The 20,755-nt window shown below is 40.9% G+C and overlaps 1 protein-coding gene across 8 annotated transcripts in view; it reads left to right on the top strand.

Moving 5' to 3' along the window:
• Positions 1-8,545: 8,545 nt before the first annotated feature.
• The window catches only part of ptpn1 (protein tyrosine phosphatase non-receptor type 1), a 49,304-nt gene continuing 37,094 nt past the window's right edge, over positions 8,546-20,755 (top strand). For all 8 annotated transcript variants that reach the window (XR_006032921.1, XR_006032920.1, XR_006032918.1 and 5 more), the window contains exons 1-3: positions 8,546-8,787; positions 9,791-9,881; positions 11,113-11,213. Coding sequence is in view for 1 of the 8 variants with exons in the window: in XM_042098535.1 (XP_041954469.1) it covers positions 8,731-8,787; positions 9,791-9,881; positions 11,113-11,213 (249 nt within the window). In the remaining 7 variants the exon portion in view is untranslated. The remainder of the gene's footprint in view (positions 8,788-9,790; positions 9,882-11,112; positions 11,214-20,755) is intronic.

Genomic DNA, 20,755 nt, shown 5'->3' with positions numbered 1-20,755 from the left:
GATGGTGAGGTGCAGATAGCTGACCAAGCCATGATACGTTAAACGAGCGTCCTGTGAGGTAGGATTCAAACCAGGAGAGAGCAGAACCGGAGATTCCCATGTTAGCGGGTATAGAGAGAAGGATGCGGTGATTAACTGTGTCAAAGGCAGCCGATAAGTCAAGCAGAATGAGTACTGATGACCGAGCGGTCGTCCTGGCTTCTTTTAAGGCTTCTGTTACAGACAACAGAGCCGTTTCGGTAGAGTGGCCGCTTTTGAACCCAGACTGATTTGGATCCAGAAGGTTGTTCTATGAAAGGAAGTCAGAGACCTGTTTGGAGACTGCTCATTCAATGCCTTTGGATAGGAAAGGCAGGAGTGAGACAGGGCAGTAGTTCTCGACTTGAGCAGGGTTGAGAGAAGCTTTCTTAAGTAACGGTGTTACCCGGGCCATTTTGAACGCTGTTGGAAATGTGCCGGAGGTTAGCGAGGCATTGATCACATGTGTGATAGCTGGAGCGATGGTCGGGCTGATGGACTAAAGTAGGCTCGTAGGTATAGGGTCCAGCGAGCATGTGGTAGGACGGCTGCATGTCAGGAGTCTAGATACTTCACTCTCGGAGAGAGGCGTAAATCCTGAAAAAGATGTTCCAGCAGTCCCTAGAGGTTGTAGGAGTGCGGTATCTGAGTCAGATGCGTTGAGTGGGCATGTAGAGAATTGACTGCTGATTGCCGCCACTTTGTTTGTAAAAAATGAGGCGAGGGTATCTGCAGTAAGGCTGGATGGAGGAGGAGGCAGCTGAGGGTTGAGTAGCGATTTGAAGGTTGAGAAAAGTTTTCGAGTGTCTGTAGCGCTGTTGATTTTGTCATTGTAGAAAGCCGTCTTAGCAACAGTGATGCTGGCTGAGAAGGAGGTCAGGAGTGTCTGGTAGTTTTTGAGGTCATCAGTTAGTTTGGATTTGTGCCATTTCCTCTCCGCGGCTCTGAGTTTGGTGCGCTGCGATCGGAGGGTATCATTTAGCCATGGATGAGAGTGTTTGGATCGAGCTGGCCTTGTGGTAAGAGGGCACAGCTCGTCTAGACACGAGGTCAGTGTGGAGCAGAGCGAGTCTGTGGCCTCATTAACCTCCAGAGAGGAGAAGGTGTTGAGTGGAGGTAGACCGGAGGCAACCACAGAGGAGAAGTGCGTTGGAGACAGGTTCCGGATGTTGCGGCGGAACGTGACCATCGGCTGAGGAGCCGGAGGCTGTTCTGTCAGGCTGACGTTGAACTGGATGAAGAAGTGGTCAGAAAGATGGAGAGGCGTCACCATGAGGGTGTCTGTGCTGCAGTTCCGAGTGAAGATCAAGTCAAGCTCTTTGCCAGCTTTGTGAGTCGGTGGGCTTTGAACCAGTTTGAGGTCAAAGGAGTGGATCAGGGCCAAAAAGTCTGCTGAGCCTGGAGCATCTAAGTGGATGTTCATATCACCGAGAACAAGAAGCGGACAGTCATGCTCAGGGATGGAGGACAGCAGAGTGTCAAGTTCGTCCATAAAGTCACCTAGTTGACCTGGAGGGCGGTAGATGACCAGCACGTAGAGTTTTGCTGGGGCGATCACTGTGATGGCATGGAATTCGAATGAGACATATTTGTTTGAAGGCAGTAGCGGGGTGAATTTCCATTTGTTGGAGATCAGCAGGCCCGTCCCGCCTCCTCGTCCAGATAGGTGAGGGGTGTGGGATAGTGTAAGGTTAGTGGAGAGTGCAGCCGGGGTGGCAGTGTTCTCTGGTTTGATCCAAGTCTCAGTGAGAGCAAGGAGTTCCAGTGAAAGATGGTTGGCATAGCCAGCTATGAAGTCCGTTTTGTTGACTGCGGATTGACAGTTCCACAAGCCCATGGAGAAGGAGGTTTCTGTAGGTAAGGACCGTTTAAGTTGCTGGAGGTGAAGGCGATTTCTGCCCCTTTTGGCATGATGCCGTTTTCTGCGATGGCCGGTGATTACAGATATGGTGGAATGGCACATTTGTGCCTTTTTGCATTTTTGCGCCTGTGCTCGGTGAACTTGCACAGGTAAACTTGCTTGTCTTGACCGCGTACGTCTTACACGAGGACGGTTGAAACGAGGGCTGACGCTTCAGCAACAGCCTCTATTGTTATGCTGACAGGAATTGCATGCAGCTGTCCTCGTGTCTCACTAATTATGAATCAGCGTAGACCGCCCTCTGACGTTCGCACAGCTTAGATTGTTCAAAAGGGTGTTAATTACTGTCAACTGAAAGTCCGCTCGCTCACACCGACCGAAACTCGCAGTTTCAAGTAGCCTTCTCCCTCAGCTGTTCCCAAACGCCCAGAGTCCAAGTCTAAACAATTGGAGAGGATTGGCCAGTAGTAGCCTATGTGTTCTTGCTTTCTCTTTTCCAACTCACTGCAGTTGTTGTCTGATTACCTGAGAGGTGCTCCGATCTTATAAGGAGCTAGTCACGTCTGATCCCGCCCTCTGACGTTCGCACAGCTTAGATTGTTCAAAAGGGTGTTAATTACTGTCAACTGAAAGTCCGCTTGCTCACACCGACCGAAACTCGCAGTTTCAAGTAGCCTTCTCCCTCAGCTGTTCCCAAACACCTAGAGTCCAATTCTAAACAATTGGAGAGGATTGGCCAGTAGTAGCCTATGTGTTCTTGCTTTCTCTTTTCCAACTCACTGCAGTTGTAGTGTAGTTAGCATAGTTAGCATAACTGCTAAAAATGATTAGCTAGGTTAGCTAAGTAATATGGTTAATATAGTTAGCATGTTAGCATGCTAGTTAGAATAGTTAGCATACCTACTAAAAATGATTAGCTAGGTTAACTAAGTCACATGGTTAACATAGTTAGCATGCTAGCATAGCATAAGACTACACATCCTGTTCAACTGCTTCCTCTGCCAAAACTGTTTAAAAATAAAAGTCCTCACTACAATATTTCACTGTTAAACAATTTAACCCTTTAAATTACTGAACTTTTTAACTGTTTAGCCATTGTAACTGTTACTTGTCATCAACTATGACTCCTACCCACTGTAGCTAGTTAGCATGGTTAACATAGTTAGCATGTTAGCATTGTTAGCAAAACTGCTAAAAATGATTAGCTAAGTTAGCTAAGTAACATGGTTAGCATAGTTAGCATGCTAGCATGTTAACATGCTAGTTAGCATTTTTAGCATAACTGTTAAAAATGATTAGCTAGGTTAGCTAAGTCACATGGTAAACATAGTTAGCATTTTAACATTGTTAGCATGCTAGTTAGCATAGCAACTTCGTTAGCATTATTATCTTTGTTAACATAGTTAGCATAACTACTAGCAAACATTAGAGCCATTCCAACTGTCAGTTATCATCAACTATCTACCTAAATAATTTAACCTTTTAAAGTATCCACCTATTTAACTGTTCAGTCATTCCAACTATATTAAACCTCATCTACCTAGCAAATAATTTAACCATATAAACGATCCACCTATTTAACTGTTCAGTCATTCCAACTATATTAAACCTCATCTACCTAGCAACCAATATAGTTTATTTTTACTCTGTACGATATTTTACCAAATATTTTTGCATTTTCATGCACTGTATTTCCTTCAGGAAATGCTTTTCTAGTTCTTATTCTTCTTCTTCTTCTAACGCGCTTAATGCAGCTTCAACCGTTTAACGTAAAAACTTCATTCAAACTATGTTACGTAGGTCTTACTTAGGACATGGGTGCTATGTATTTTTCAGCTTTGTAACTTTTATACTTTTTAAACTATTAATTAAAAACTAATCAAAATTTCTCCATTGATTTAACATTATGATTATGACATAACAATACGGCCGTTAAGCAATTAGAATCCTATGGCAGGTGTTCGGGCCACCTGGATCAACTGCCAGTCTCAGGCTTTAAGCATACAAACTGGCCCTATTAAGACTACACATCCTGTTCAACTGCTTCCTCTGCCAAAAACTGTTTCAAAATAAAAGTCCTCACTACAATATTTCACTGTTAAACAATTTAACAATTTAAACTACTGAACTTTTTAACTGTTCAGCCATTGTAACTGTTACTTGTCATCAACTATGACTCCTGCCCACTGTAGCTAGTTAGCATGGTTAGCATGTTAGCATGTTAGCACCGTTAGTATTGTTAGCATTTGCTAAAAATGATTAGCTAAGTAACATGGTTAGCATAGTTAGCATGCGAGCATGCTAGTTAACATTTTTAGCAAAACTGCTAAAAATGATTAGCTAAGTTAGCTAAGTAACATGTTAGCATAGTTAGCATGCTAGCATGTTAGCATGCTAGCATGTTAGCATGCTAGTTAGCATTTTTAGCAAAACTGCTAAAAATGATTAGCTAAGTTAGCTAAGTAACATGGTTAGAATAGTTAGCATGCTAGCATGCTAATTAGCATAACTGCTAAAAATGATTAGCTAAGTTAGCTAAGTCACATGGTTAGCATACTTAACATGTTAGCATGCTAGTTAGCATACCTACTAAAAATGATTAGCTAGGTTAGCTAAGTCACATGGTTAACATAGTTAGCATGTTAACATAGTTAGCATAACTGCTAAAAATGATTAGCTAAGTTGGCTAAGTCACATGGTTAGCGTGTTAACATGCTAGTTAGCACAGTTAGCATAACTACTAAAAATGATTGGCTAGGTTAGCTAAGTCACATGGTTAGCATAGTTAACATTGTTAGCATGCTATTTTTGCATTTTCATGCACTGTATTTCCTTTAGGAAATGCTTTTCTAGTTATTATTATAGTGCATGAAAATGCACTATACTGTTCTTCCAAGGCTTCTTCTTCTTCTTCTTCTAACGCGTTTAATGCAGCTTCAACCGTTTAATGTAGAAACTTCATTCAAACATTGTCACGTAGGTCTTACTTAGGACAAGAGTGCTATGTATTTTTCAGCTTTGTAACTTTTATACTTTTTAAACTACAATATTTCACTGTTAAACAATTTAACCCTTTAAAATACTGAACTTTTTAACTGTTTAGCCATTGTAACTGTTACTTGTCATCAACTATGACTCCTACCCACTGTAGCTAGTTAGCATGGTTAGCATAGTTAGCATGTTAGCATGCTAGTTAACATAGTTAGCATAACTACTAAAAATGATCAGCTAAGTTTGCTAAGTCACATGGTTAGCATAGTTAGCATGTTAGTTAGCATAGTTAGCAAAACTGCTAAACATGATTAGCTAAGTTAGCTAAGTAACATGGTTAACATAGTTAGCATGCTAACATGCTAGTTAGCATTTTTAGCAAAACTGCTAAAAATGATTTACTTAATAACATGGTTAGCATAGTTAGTATGTTAGCATGTTAGTTAGCATAGTTAGCATAACTACTAAAATGATTAGCTAAGTTAGCTAAGTAACATGGTTAGCATAGTTAGCATGCTAGCATGTTAGTTAGCATTTTTAGCAAAACTGTTAAAAATGATTAGCTAAATTAGCTAAGTAACATGGTTAGCATGCTAACATGTTAGTTAGCATAGTTAGCATAACTGCTAAACATGATTAGCTAAGTTATCTAAGTCACATGGTTCACATACTTAACATGTTAGCATGCTTTTTAGCAGTTTTGCTATGCTAACTATACTAACCATGTTACTTAGCTAACTTAACTAATCATTTTTATGCACTGTAATTAGAATCCTATGCCAGGTGTTCAGGCCACCTGGAGCAACTGTCTCTGGCTTTAAGCATACAATATGGCTGTATTAAGACTACAGGTCCTGTTCAACTGCTTCCTGTGCCCAAAACTGTTTCAAAATAAAAGTCCCTTTAAACTATCCAACTTTTTAACTGTTCAACTGTTATCAACTGTTTAACTGTTCAACTGTTCAACTGTTGTAACTGTTTGTCAACTATGACTCCCATCAACTGTATCCTCTGCCTTAAACTGTTTCAAAATAAAAGTCCTCACTATCTAGTTAGCTAGTTAGCATCATTAGCATCGTTAGCATTTTAGCATAACTGCTAAAAATGATTAGCTAAGTTAGCTGAGTCACATGGTTAGCATGTTAGCATTGTTAGCATAGTTAGCATGTTAGCATTTTAGTAAAACTGCTAAGCCTTTAAACTATTTGTCTATCATTACATTCTCTAGTTCTTCTTCTTCTAACGCTTTTTGTGCGTTTAATACAGCTTCAACTGTTTAACGTAGAAACTTCATTCAAACTGCATTGCGTAGGTCTTACTTATGTGACTTCAGCTATGTATTTTTCAACTTTGTAACTTTTATACTTTTTAAACTATTGATTAAAAACTACTAAAATTTCCCCATTGACTTAACATTAGATTATGACATCACAATAGCATTTAGAATCCTATGCCAGGTGTTCAGGCCACCTGGAGCAACTGTCTCAGGATTTAAGCATACAATATGGCTATATTAAGACTACAGATCCTGTTCAACTGCTTCCTGTGCCCACACCTGTTTCAAAATAAAAGTCCCTTTAAACATCCAACTTTTTAACTGTTCAACTGTTATCAACTGTTCAACTGTTGTAACTGTTTGTCAACTATGACAATCTATCTAATTAAGTTTTAACCGTTTAACGTAGAAACTTCGTTCAAACTTTGTAACGTAGGTCTTCAAAAGGACACGTGGGGAATGTATTTTTCACTTTTGTAAACGTTATACTTTTTGAGATATTATTAAAAAACAAGCTTATTTTTCCCCATAGACTTTGTATTAGCACTATGACATCACAATGGACTAATTAACTTGATTTGCACCTGTATCAACTTCCAGCTGCTCACTACTAGGACCCATCAAAGGGCCAGTTAAACTGATTGCACCTGTATCAACTGCTTTCTGCTTAACTAGGCCAACTCTCTCTGTGTCTCTCCATTCTACAAGGATATAAGGCACATTCCATCCAACTTTCTTTCCATTAATCCTCTTCAAACCATTCACTCATCCACCCATTAAACTATCCATCAACATCCATTAAACAATCTGCCTATCAACATCCATTCAACTTTCTGTCTATCAACATCCATTACACTATCTACATTCAACTTTTAAACTATATACTCTGTCTCAGGCTTTAAGCATACAATCTGACTCTCTTAAGACTATTTCCTCTGCCCACAACTGTTTCAAAATAAATGTCCTCACTACAATAATTCACTATTAAATAGTTTAACTATTTAAACTACTCAACTATTTAACTGTTCAGCCATTTCAACTGTCAGTTGTTATCAACTACTGTTTCCAAATAAAAGTTTGTTTGGCATTTTATGTTAATATACAGTATATTTATATTTTCATGCACTGGTAATTTCCTCGAAATTACATTTTCTAGTTATTACAGTGCATGAAAATGCACTGTTCTGTTATCTGAAGTCTTCTTCTTCTTCTTCTTCTTCCCACCAAATTTCTGCGTCTAATTCAGCTTCAACCATATAACGTAGAAACTTCGTTCAAACTTTGTAACGTAGGTCTTGAAAAGGAGACTTGAGGAATGTATTTTTCACTTTTGTAAACTTTATACTTTTTGAGATATTAATAAAAAACAAGCTTATTTTTCCCCATAGACTTTATATGGGGACTATGACATCATAATGGGCTAATTAACTTGATTTGCACCTGTATCAACTTCCAGCTGCTCAACTAGGTCACATCAAAAAGCTAGTTAAACTGATTGCACCTGTATCAACTGCTTTCTGCTCAATTAGGCCAACTCTCTCTGTGTATCTCCATTCCAAGGATATAAGGCACATTCCATCCAACTTTCTATCCATTCATCCTCTTCAAACCATTCACTCATCTACCCATTAAACTATCCCATCAACATCCATTAAACAATCTGCCTATCAACATCCATTACACTACCTATATTTAACTTTTAAACTATATACTCTGTCTCAGGCTTTAAACATACAATCTGGCTCTACAGATCCTGTTCAACTATTTCCTCTGCCCACAACTGTTTCAAAATAAATGTCCTCACTACAATAATTCACTATTAAATAATTTAACTATTTAAACTACTCAACTATTTAACTGTTCAGTCATTTCAACTGTCAGTTGTTATCAACTATGACTTCTGCCAACTGTTATCAAATAAAAGTTTGTTTTGCATTTTATGTTAATATACAGTATGTTTATATTTTCATGCACTGGTAATTTCCTCGAAATTACATTTTCTAGTTATTATTATTATTATTATTATAAATCTGACCAGTCAGGCAAACGCACCGTTTGCACTTTGTCAGTCAAGCAATGCCTCTTCCGTGTAAAGGCCATGAGCTGTTTCAGTCGTTTGACCGAATTATTTACATAATTCTGTATACCAGAGTTTTAGCAGTTTATTATTCTAAATATACTTTTCCGTGCAAATTAATGTAGGCCCTACAGATGACATTTACGATGCTTTAACTGGCCAACAGGAACATACAATCTAGACTGCCAGTCTAGGCTGTCTCATCGCCTACGCTTATTCTGTGTGCTGATTGGTCTGTTGGCTGTCCTCGTCCTGTGATTGGTAAACTCTGCGATCTTAGGGCGGGGTCCCAGCCAACGAGGGATAGTAGTAATGCAGGAGGCGGAGCATGCAGCGTGTTTCCGGTAAGAACAGGCCAAGACAACAGTAACATTAAAACCATAGACTGGAAAAATCAAGAAATTCTTACGGTCTTTTTGTTCACCGGTTTTCGAAGCTGACGGCATAGTAGCTCGACCAACAGAAATCAACAGAGCGTCGGGCTTTGGGGTTGTATTTCACACGGCAATGGAAGCCGAGTTTCGAGAAATCGATGAATCCGGGAATTGGAACGCCATTTACCAGGTAGGTACTGCTGGCTCAAGTAAGGTGGTGCAGTGAAGAAGGTAACTTAGCTAACAACTTTCACAGCCGGCTACAGCCGTGTAGCCTACAAATGTTGCACAGCTAACAGACGTGCACACTGCACAGGACATGTTGTAGACACAATATCGATTTATTGATGTTTAGGAAAATAATCAAGCGAACTAGTCACTGTGTTTGACAGCTTGGTAAGTCCAGAAACCATAATGATCAAGAGATGCTATCCCTTGGAAATAGTTAGCATTGCTATGTCTTAAGACGGAACAAAGTGGAGGTGTGGTGGAGTAGGCTACACTGAGGTCGTTATCTAAATAGATAATAGGTGTGAAGAGTTGAGCTCGCCACGCCAGTACGTGGAAACGAGAGAGCAAACTTTGCTGCCTACGTCTCAGGCCAGTACGTGAGAAAAAGTCGGCTCCCTCCTTGTGTCAAATTCCTGGAAAGCACCAGCATGTTGGCTAATGGAAGTTAAACCGATTAGTTTGCTGTCACCTGGTCAAAGGAACAGCCAGGTGGCAATACTTAGCATGGTCGTGAAACCAGAATGTACAGGAATATGATGTGTATCGTTATTGCTAGCCACACTAGGTGTGCATTCAAAGAGGTGAGAGTTAGCGAACTGGCTAACTGTCTCAAAGGTTAAGCCCAGCACAGCATATCTGGAAGTCTCTCGTCAGCTGTGCGGCCCTGGTCTGTTCTGCTGGACTTTATAAACATGTTTATAAACACGACTCAGGGGCCAGGCTAGCCCTTGCGTCACAGAGCTGTGCTCAATTCGAGTATGTAGGCAGGACAGCTCAGAGGCTGAGCATCTGTCTGTAAATGAAGGGCCCCTTCCTTATAGCGGCTTGGTCCCTCATGCAAATGTTTTGATTCTGAAAGTAAACAGTTAGCAGGGCTGTCCTGCTTCAGTCTCTCAGGAGGTTGGCTGAAGTACTCCTCCTCTCTGATGGTGTGTGTGTGGGTTCTCCCTTGTGTGTTACAGGAAATCCGGCAGCAGTCGAGTGAGCTGCCCTGTCGGGTGGCAAAACTCCAGGAGAACAAGAACAGGAACCGCTACAGAGATGTCAGCCCGTGTGAGTACCAGCCCCTCACACTCACACACACCACCGCTAGCAACGCAGACACACACAGCACCGCTAGCACCTCACACACACAGACCACCGCTAGCACCTCACACACACACACACACACACACACACACACCACTGCTAGCACCTTACACACACACACACAGCACTGCTAGCAACACACACACACACAGCACTGCTAGCACCACACACACACACACACACACGCCAATGCTAGCACCTTGCACACACAAAGCCCATATGAACACTCGTGTTGATAAAGACAGAGACATAAGCCTATACGATCAGTCATACATACATGTCAGCCTATATGATCACTACAGCCTTGCTCTTATATAATATATGTCAACCTATATGATTACTACAGCCTTGCTCTTATATAATATATGTCAACCTATATGATTACTACAGCCTCGCTTTTATATAATATATGTCAGCCTTTGATCACTACAGCCTTGCTCTTATCTATGTCAACCTATATGATTACTACAGCCTTGCTTTTATATAATATATGTCAGCCTTTGTGATTACTACAGCCTTCCTTTTATATAATATATGTCAGCCTTTGTGATTTACTACAGCCTCAATCTCATATAATATGTCAGCCTATATGATTACTACAGCGTTATACTTAGAGATGTCAGCCTATATGATTTCTACAACCTCACATGGGATAACTCGTATGGCTATACGGCATGACTGTGTGTGAGGATTTAGTGTGTGTGAGGACCTGTGTTAGTTTAGGATGGAAGAGAAGTGGAGGGTTTCTGGCATCCTCACTGAGCAACTGGTCTAACTGTGTGTCCTTGCCAACACAACAGCACAGTTAAAACCATCAGGGCGTTCAGTCAGGCGTTTTTTTCCTCTCACTTGTCTTATCCTTCCGTCACAGAGCACAAATTGTTGTGGTTTCCTCTTTTTATTTATTTATTTTTTCAAGCATGAAGGCTCAGTTGAGTTTGTGTGTGTGTGTGTGACACCTGAGAAACTCATGCCAGCTGTATACAGGATGTCCCACATGTCCTCTTTTGGTGCTGTGTGTGTGTGTGTGTGTGTGCGCGCGTGGGGGGGTGGGAACTCACACACCCACATTCACACTCAGACACACACTCACATTCACACACACACACACACACACACACAAACACTCACGATTCATACTAAATCCTCTTCTTTTTGTCTCCTTTCCCCCTCTGTGTGTGTGTGTGTGTGTCAGTTGACCACAGCAGGATCCGTCTGCAGCAGGGTTCCAATGACTACATCAATGCCAGTCTTATAGCCATGGAAGAGGCACAGAGAAGCTACATCCTAACTCAGGTATGTGTGAGCGAGTGTGTTTGTGTGCACGTGTGCATGCTTGTGTGTGTCTTTGCAGGTTTGCGCGTGTGTGTCTGTGTGTGTAAAACTCTCAGTTCCTATGAGAGCTGACCTGGGCTTTGTGAATGGCATTGTTAATGTAAGAGTGTGGAAACGACTACCAGCGGGGCTTACTTCAACAGCTCCACTTTTTTCACACATGTGAACACACACACACACACACACTTCACATACCATGCACTTCATTCCAGTGCTGGTTGCTATCTAAAATGGGGATGGCCCTGTACTGTTCCTGGATGGACTAAGACATGCGAGAATGACTGTGGTCAAGCCCCCACCCACTCCTGAGGTGGAGAAGGGGCATGGCTCCCCCCCCCTCCCCCCTCCCCCCAACACACATACACACACACACACACACACACACACACAGCACAGCACACTGAGGTGGGTGGGTTGGTGAGCTGGCACTTGCTCAGCATTGCTGTTGAGATGGGGACGAGATGCCGGGGTTGATGTGGGTGAGATTTCGGTGCCGTCTGGCTGTGAAGTCTGACCTTTTGAGGTTGCAGTGTGGTTACCAGCTGTGTGTGAGTGTGTGTGTGAGTGTGTGTGTGTGTGAGAAAGAGAGTGTGTGTTCTATGAGTGGAGCTATGGCAAGACAAGATTTGCTGAGGAGAGAGAGAGAGAGAGAGAGAGAGAGAAATATAAACCCAAGGGTGTTTACTTCATGCTTCTGCCTTGACTAGATGCCATTGTGAACCTTTTTCAGTTCTGCATGTCTTGTGTCTGTGTAGCACACCGCCCAAATGATGGAACGTCAGAATGGCAAACTCTACAGACAGGCATGTGTCGATATAAATTTATTTGGCCTTTCTGTGCTCAGATTTGGTGAAAGTTATCGAGAAATAGACACAGTATATTCCAATGACCTAGGTATTGTAACCAGAAAACACGTCTGAAGTTATTTGCGCAGTGTCTGCCAGCCAGTTTATTTTATGTTAGCAAGCGAACTTCCCACAACTGCCCACAAAGTACTGCTTGCTGGTGAAGTGCTGATGTTAAAACGTCACTGACAAACAGACACTGTACAATGGGATAACCCTGTCATTATAACCCAAAATATAAGTGAGTTTGTTTGCAAAGCTTCTCAGCGAGCTAGCATGAAGCTACTGCCCACACACACACACACACACACACACACACACACAATAATGTGTGAGTTTGTTTGCAAAGCTTCTCAGCGAGCTAGCATGAGGCTACCACCCACAGCATGCTGCTGAAGCACATCAGCTATCCGCACACAGGGCGTGTTGACCAATCACAATCATCCTTGAGGTCTGAGTCCCCTCGACGCAAAGTTACAATGTTTTGTAGGTGCATGTCGGGTGACTAGGGCTTTGAGGGGGTACCCCATGGTGACTGCGTAGGGCTTTGACGGGGTACCCCATGGTGACTGCGTAGGGCTAAGCCGTGGATTTTTTGTTGCAGAAGCATAAATTAAGCTTCAGCCCTGCTGCATGTCACACTGTGCACTTCTACACACACACACAGGTTAAAATGCCTAGGGACATATGGCTGCGTAAATAGTTAACTTAAAGTAAGGGGAAAAAAGTAAACACAAACAATGAAGTAAATGATTGAGATGACCGGTTTATTGATAAATCAAAATAAAACTTCAAACGGACAATACAAAATTAAAGTATGAAGAAGGCTAGGCCTAAGCCAAACTAATTTTAACAAACAAACACATACACACACACACAACCTCCCCACTGGGAGTAGTTTTGCCAAACCTGGCACACCCTAGGCCAGTATTTTGCTACATCGTAGCCACTCTCCACACTGGGAGTAATTGCCGCACTTAGCACACATTACCCCTGTAGCACCTTTACAATGAGCAGGACCAGAGGCCTATACTATGAACTGGGGTTACTGGCTTATCTGGGTAACTTCGAGAGTAACTTGATCACGTGTGGCGTAACTTCCCGATTAACCCGTACTACAAAAGGTGGATAGGTTTGAACCGAGGTATGCTGCCATGGTAATTTACGCTGCATCTCAAACCTGCTCCGAGCAGGTTATGTTCTTGGTTAACCTGAGGTTTCAGTTTAACCACACCCTTTATAAGTACCACCCCTCCACTAACAATTTCTCCCGAGACAATATCGGCGTACCTGGATGATCCATACGACATTAGAGCGCAAATCGTAAGGGGCTCTCTTCGCAGAGCGAGGGTTTTTAGAGACCGCCAGAAATCCGCTGATATACCCGGACGATATTCTCTATGAAGATATAGATTGTTAGCCGAGGGAATTCGTTATCTTTGTCAGCTGATTTAGGCAGACTTCTCTAATGTCACCAGCAATGCCCTTACATGGACAATTCATGTATTCCATAGGTAATGCTGAACATCTGAGCAAGAATATTGTATGTCCGAAAATGAATTGGACATAGGCCTACAGTAGGCCTATGCTGAACATCTGAGCAATAATAGCCTACTGTATGTCCGAAAATAAATCGTCCTAATAAATTAAAAGCACCATTTTAACAATAAACTTGAATGTCATATTAGGCCTACCCTGCACATAAAGGCTGCACATTTCCACAGCACCAGAATCCGACCGAATGCCTCCCTCAACCCCCTCCATAATCGGCCTTCCACTATTATTTGCGATGGCCAACTCCTGCTACTGTAAAAAACTCTGGTGCTTTTCCTCCTACAGTAGTGTTCAAACTTTTTTCTTGTTAGCTGTAAAACACCTTTTTCTTGTTAGCTGTAAAACAGAGGCCAAGTGAAGGCATATAATAAGCATACAACATGTTTTCATAATTAAGAAATATTAATACAAGTTAGAACTATATAATGAATAATGTTTTTGTGTTTAATTTTCACCTGCTGCCATGTGCGTTTGGCAATGGCGTTGCATCTGAAAAGTTCACAGGATTAGGCATAAATCAGTCAATGGGGGCTACTTAAACATTCAATTATCCTTATTAATCTCTCTGCCCACTTCTGAATTGTGTTGCATCTGTAGGCCTTTTTATGAACTCCAAATAGGCAATTTAATTATTTCAACTAATTTCAGACATTTTGCAAGCTATTAACCCTCCGTAACACATATTTGAAGAACATGTGGAAATAAAACTGAACTTTTAGGCATTTAGGCTACCTGCCATACGTTGCCAACAGCCTTGCCTTGCTTTGTTTTCTGCCGACGTATTTGATTTTTGTCGTAGAGTAAATTTTAATTCCTCGTAACTTGTCATAATAATTGTGCATTCCTCATCCGTAAAAAAAGGTGATCGCTTCATCATTGAAAGTGGTGACTTGCGCTGCAACCCGCCCCTTTTTTTTTTTGGAACTTCTTTTTATTTTCATTCATAAATTGCAGTCATACATTACATTAAATCCACAGCACAGGTCAAAACACAGCAAGTATATCCACAGGTATAAATGTCTGAGGTATTCTCAGTCTCTTGGTTGCTGGTCTTGCTTATGATTGATTTCCAGTCAGTTTCAGCAGTAGTTGAGTCAACTCACAACATACAAATACTCCACAAATGGCAATATTTCACACCAATTCACAAATTCAAACCAATATTCTAAGAGGTTAGTTCTATATAAGAAAACAAAAAAAGAATGAAATACAATAAAATAACTGTACAGAATATAAAAGCAAAAGGGATAGAAATGGTGGTCATTACTATATTAAATGAAAATGTAGGACAATTCTTGTCCAGTTCCAAATAAAAGCCTCTGTTTTTAAATGTAAGAATGCGGTCAGATTCTCTATGTTATAAACCTCTTGGATTCGATCTTTCCATTGTGCAATTGTTGGAGGCTGTGGCTGCAACCACGAGGCTGTAATAACCTTATTAGCAATCAGGAGAAGTGTTCGTAATAGATCTGTGTCATCATTTTCTTCAAGATCATCTGGTAGTACCCCTAGTACAAAATATGATGGTTCTAGAGGCAAGTCTATTAGTAAGCATTTCTTGATTTCTTTTTGTACATTTTGCCAGTAACCTGAGAGAATCGGGCAATCCCAAAAAATATGTGTATGGTCCCCCACCATACCGCATCCCCTCCAACATTGCCCTGAGGCATTCCTCCATTTTGATGTTATTTGTGGGGTCCTGAAGTACCTCATTCTCATCTTCCATCCAAACTCTCTCCAGTTGGGGCTACTGGTTAATTTATGTCCACGTTCGCAAGTATTTACCCATTGTTCATCAGAAATTATGACATTCATTTCTAATTCCCATTTTTCTTTGACATCCATACTATTATCTTTCAAATCTTCTTGCAATATACTATAGATATGTGATATGAACTTGGTTTTTATTGTGCCTTGAATAGTAGCAATAAAGAATTGTTCTAATTTAGATGTTGGGTTACAAAGGCTTTCCCATTCTTCATGTTTATGTAAGTAATGTCGTATTTGTAAATATCTAAAGAAATCCTATTGCGGCAGTTCAAATTTGTGTCTTAGATCTTCAAATGATCTTACAGTGTGTCCCTCAAACAACTGATCCAAAAGAACTAAACCTGCCTTCTCCCATCTTTTAAAGCACCCATCAAGACCTGCTGGCACAAAGTCCACATTGCTTGCAATCCTTACAGCCCTGGATATGGTCATAGGAAGATGTAATTTTTTCCTCACAGTAGACCATATTCTAAGAGTGTTCTCTGTGATTCTGACTTAGGAGTGGGACTGAATCTAGTGGGGTATTAGGACAGTCACCTTGCTCCATGTCTACCCATATTGTGTCCGTGTCTCTTGACAGCCAAGCAGCCATGGACCTAATCTGGGCTGCCCAGTAGTACTTTCTTAGGTTCGGGAGATTAAGCCCTCCATCAGCTTTTGAACATAATAGCCTCTTAAATTTGAGTCTAGGTGGTTTACTTTGCCATATAAACCTTGATAACCATTTATCTATTGTGTTGAAGGTGGAAGTGGAGACGTATATTGGTAGTGACTGAAAAAGAAAGAGTAGTCTGGGTAAAATGTTCATTCGTATTGTCTCTATTCGCCCTATAAGAGAGAGTGGTATGATTTCCCATCTTGAAAGATCGTCTTTTATTTGGCTCATCAGTTTACCATAGTTAAGTTTAAACAGATTAGTTACATCTGTTGTTAATATAATACCCAAGTATCTAAAGCTTTGGGACCAACGGCAGTTAAGTTTACCTGATAATTGTGTTGGCCAACTTCCATTTAACATCATCGCCTCTGATTTTGACTGATTTACCTGATATCCAGAGAGTTGTCCATATTTTTTTAATGTATCCATTAGAGAAGGAATGGAAGTGATTGGGTCGCTAATATAGGCCAATAGATCGTCTGCATAGAGTGACATCTTATGCTCTTTCTTATTCATGTCACTAATGCCTTTTATATCTACATTTTGACGTATAGATGCTGCCAGTGGTTCAATATTTATAGCAAAAAGCAGAGGGCTGAGGCAATCACCTTGCCTCACCCCTCTCTGTATGCCAAAAAACTCTGAGCAGCAACCATTGACCCTCACTCGTGCCTTAGGATTTTTATAAATTACTCTTATCCAGTCTACAAATTGTGAGTGGAATCCCATCACAGACAAAGTTTTGTATAGAAAATTTAAATTTACAGTATCAAAAGCATTTCGAGCGTCAAAACTAATTAACAAAGAAGTCTTTTTTTGTTTTTTAGCACAGGTAATAATATTTAGTGTTCTTCTGATGTTATTCGCTCCCTGTCTTTTGGGTATAAACCCTTTTTGGTCCACATTAATTAGCTCTGTAATGTGCTTTTGAATTCTATGCGTTAAAATACTGGTCAGTAGTTTCTGATCATTACAAATCAAACTAATTGGCCTATATCCCTCACATTGTGTTGGATCCTTTCCTTCTTTATGAATCACTGATATTATTGCCTGTGACCATGTTTCGGGGGGGTTGTCTTCAGATAGAGAGTATCTGAACACCTTTGTTAGTATTGGAATAAGATCATCGACAAAGCATTTGTAGAATTCCCCTGATAGTCCATCCACACCTGGTGATTTATTGCTTTTGAGTCTTTTAATTGCATCTCTTATTTCCGTGTCAGTGATTGCTGATATCATTTGCTCTGAAGCTTTTTCTGACAATGAGGGGATATCTAGGCTAGCAAGAAAGGTCTCAATATCGTCTAATGCTGAGCTTGGTTTTATCTCATTATATAAGTTTTTATAAAATGATGCAAAGGCATTGGCTACATCTTTAGGGTGGGATACTGTTTTCCCTGCAGTAGGATGGTTAACCTTTGAAACAGTGTGGTCTGCCTGGGCTTTACGAAGCCGGAAAGCTAGAAGGCGGCTAGCTCTATTCCCTGATTCATAGTATTTTTGTTTGGAGAATCTTAATGCTCCTTCTGCTTTATAAGACAAGAGCTTATCTAATGACTTTCTTGCCTCTTTCAGTTCAGATAAGATGCCACTTGAACCTGTATTTCTGTGTATTTCCAGCTGTTTTAATTTTATTTTCTAGTTTTAATTGCTCTTCCTGTCGTTGTCTCTTTAATCTTGATGATATTTGAATAAATTTCCCTCTTATGACAGCTTTCGCCCCTTCCCATAAAACAGAGGGATTAACCTCACCATTGTCATTTATTTCAAAGGATTCTTTTAGGTGTTGTTTTATTTCTTTTACTATCTCGGCATTATTCAGTAATGATACATTAAGTCGCCAATATTTGAAATAGGAATGAGCAGCAAAATGTATTTTCAATATCACAGGAGCATGATCGCTCAAGGTTATTGGTTCTATATGACAATCTCTGACTCTATATAAGTCCTGTTGAGGTAGGCAGAAAAAGTCAATCCTGGAGTAACTATTATGAACAGAGGAGAAGAAACTGAAATCTTTCCCTTTTGGGTTTTTGGCCCTCCATGGGTCCTTTAGTCCTAGTTCTGAAAACATATTATTCAGAGTCTGTGTTTTTTTGTTCTTCACCTCCTTGTCAGCTGGTGTCTTGTCTAATTTCCAATTTTGGACAGCATTAAAATCCCCACCTATTATCAGCAATCCCCTGGCACAATATTGGAAATTTCCCTGAAAAAAGCATTGTCATACTCATTGGGGACATATACATTCAGAATGGATATATCAGCACCTCCCATTTTTCCAATTACCATAACATATCTCCCCATTTTATCCTTTACCACTTTCTCAGTACAAAATGGCAGATTTTTACTTATCAGGATGGCCACACCTCTCTTTTTGCCATTTGAAGCACTATACACCAAGTTCACCCATTCTCTTCTTAATTTTGTATGTTCACTCTCTGTTAAGTGTGTTTCTTGCAGTAACGCAATGGAACATTGCATCTTTTTCATTCGAGACATAATTTTTTTCCTTTTGATAGGATGATTCAACCCACGGACATTGTAGGTCACCAAAGTTATTTTATCCATTTGGATAAATAAAGCACTTCAATTTGAACAATAAAGACATTTTCCCAAATATAAACCTGTATCTGTAAGACGTATGCTGCAGGACTGCATGGTAAGAAATTACAATCATCTCAAACTTGAAAATTGAACAAAAAATTATAAGAAATCTGATTTCCAAACACATGTCAGAATTCACCAACATAAAATCAGTCACAACAAAAAAGGAGAGTTGTGGCAGTCTCTCCAAAAACATACACCTAGTGTAATTGCAAATAGGCATCAAATTGCCTTTGCTAAAGCCTCCCAGAAAAGTGAGAGAAAAAAAAAACGTGGGAGGGAAAGGGGGTAAGCCCTATGGGTGAGGAAAAGGCCTAAGTAGCCTCTCTAAGTAGCTCTTCACTCAAGGAGAACATTGAACTCACCTAAATATTCAACATCTCGCCAATACTCTTTTCTTCAACATGCCATAACGTTTCACTACTCACAGTTCACATTTATATGATGGTAGTGTTTATTCATTGGTCACTCGCAGAAAACTCTTCAGGTCCGCGCTCGTCATTGATGGGGGGTTCGCCTGCTTTCTTGTCTTGTTTTTCGTGGATGCTTGCGCCCAGCTGTTTCTTAGAAGTTCTGCCTGAAGCTTTTCCCGTTCCTCAACGTGAATATGGATACCCAGTTCAGCCAGTACTGTTGAGGCGTCGGCAAGGGTCGGGAAGGTCTTTACTCCGGAATCCAAGTGAATTTTCAATTTCGCAGGATAGGGCGACTGTGCTTTTATATTCTTCTCCTTCAGCTGCTTAATCACGTCTCTGACGTCTTTGCGCTTTTTCTGCACCTCAGCTGTATAATCCTGGTCGAAGAATATCTTATATCCATTGTGTGTCACCCCACCTTTTTGCTTCCATGCTTCTTGGATGATCATTTCCTTGACTCGATAGTCCAGGAACCTGATGATGATGGATCTCGGGGGGCTATCTGGGTCAGTAGGTTTCTGGGTCAGGGATCGGTGAGCTCTCTCCATATTCAGCTCGAATTCTTCCGATAAAGACAGTGAGCTGCGGATGACCGTTGATATGAAACCGACCATGTCGTTATTTTCCTCGCCCTCCTGTATGCCGTAGACTCGAAGATTATTCCGTCTTGCCCTTGATTCTAAGTCCTCACATTTAGCTGTAAGATTAGCCTCTCGGTGTAGTAGGTAGCAGAGGGCTCGTTGGTGTCTTTGTGTTGCATCTTCCGTATCACAAAGACTCTGCTCAGCGTCTGTCATACAGCCCTCCAATTTGGTTGTTCTTTCCGTCACTTCTTTCAATGCGGATTCAACTCTTGCCAAGGCAGCTTTAGTCTCCTTAGAGGCCTCAGCATGCTCTCTTCTCAATGCGCGTAGCTCCTCCACCACACTCGCCATGTTGTCTCCATCGAAGTTTGAGCCGTTCTGGGTTTGTTTGACAGTCTTCGTTTTTTTCTGTTGTTTTTCTGCGTCTTTTCGAGTGCCAGACATCACATTTACTTCTTGTGAGCAGTATAACTGATATTTCTTACAAAATAAAGAGATTGGCAATTTATTTCAAAGTTCTCCTCTGGAGCAAAAGATTAGGCTGCCGTCTCCACCATGGCGCCACCGGAAGCCCCCCAACCCGCCCCTTTTATGTGAACGCGCACAAACTCCTATTAGGTTAACCCCGGTTCAACAAATCAACTTCATAATCAGCGTCGTAGTACCGATTAACACCACTTAAGATAACCAGGTTTTGTCAACCCCGGTTTAACAAAGTAACCCTGGGTTACATCTGGGTAGGTTAAGCTCCCTTCGTAGTACAGGCCCCAGATCACCCAGCACGACAACAGCTCAGGAGAAGACACAACATCAAACATACACACAATACACACAGCCATACAATGCTCTCACACAACATCAAACACACACACAATACACACAGCCATCTATGGCTCTCACACAACATCAAACATACACGCACAATACACACAGCCATCCATGGCTCTCCCACAACATCAAACATGCACACAATACACACAGCCATCCATGGCTCTCACACATCAAACACACACAATACACACAGCCATCCATGGCTCTCACACATCAAACACACACACACACAATACACACA

This window comes from Alosa sapidissima, chromosome 7, assembly GCF_018492685.1.
Source record: "Alosa sapidissima isolate fAloSap1 chromosome 7, fAloSap1.pri, whole genome shotgun sequence".
NCBI lineage: Eukaryota > Metazoa > Chordata > Actinopteri > Clupeiformes > Clupeidae > Alosa > Alosa sapidissima.
Note: the sequence above shows the minus strand (reverse complement) of the source record. Positions and strands in the feature narration are given on the sequence as shown.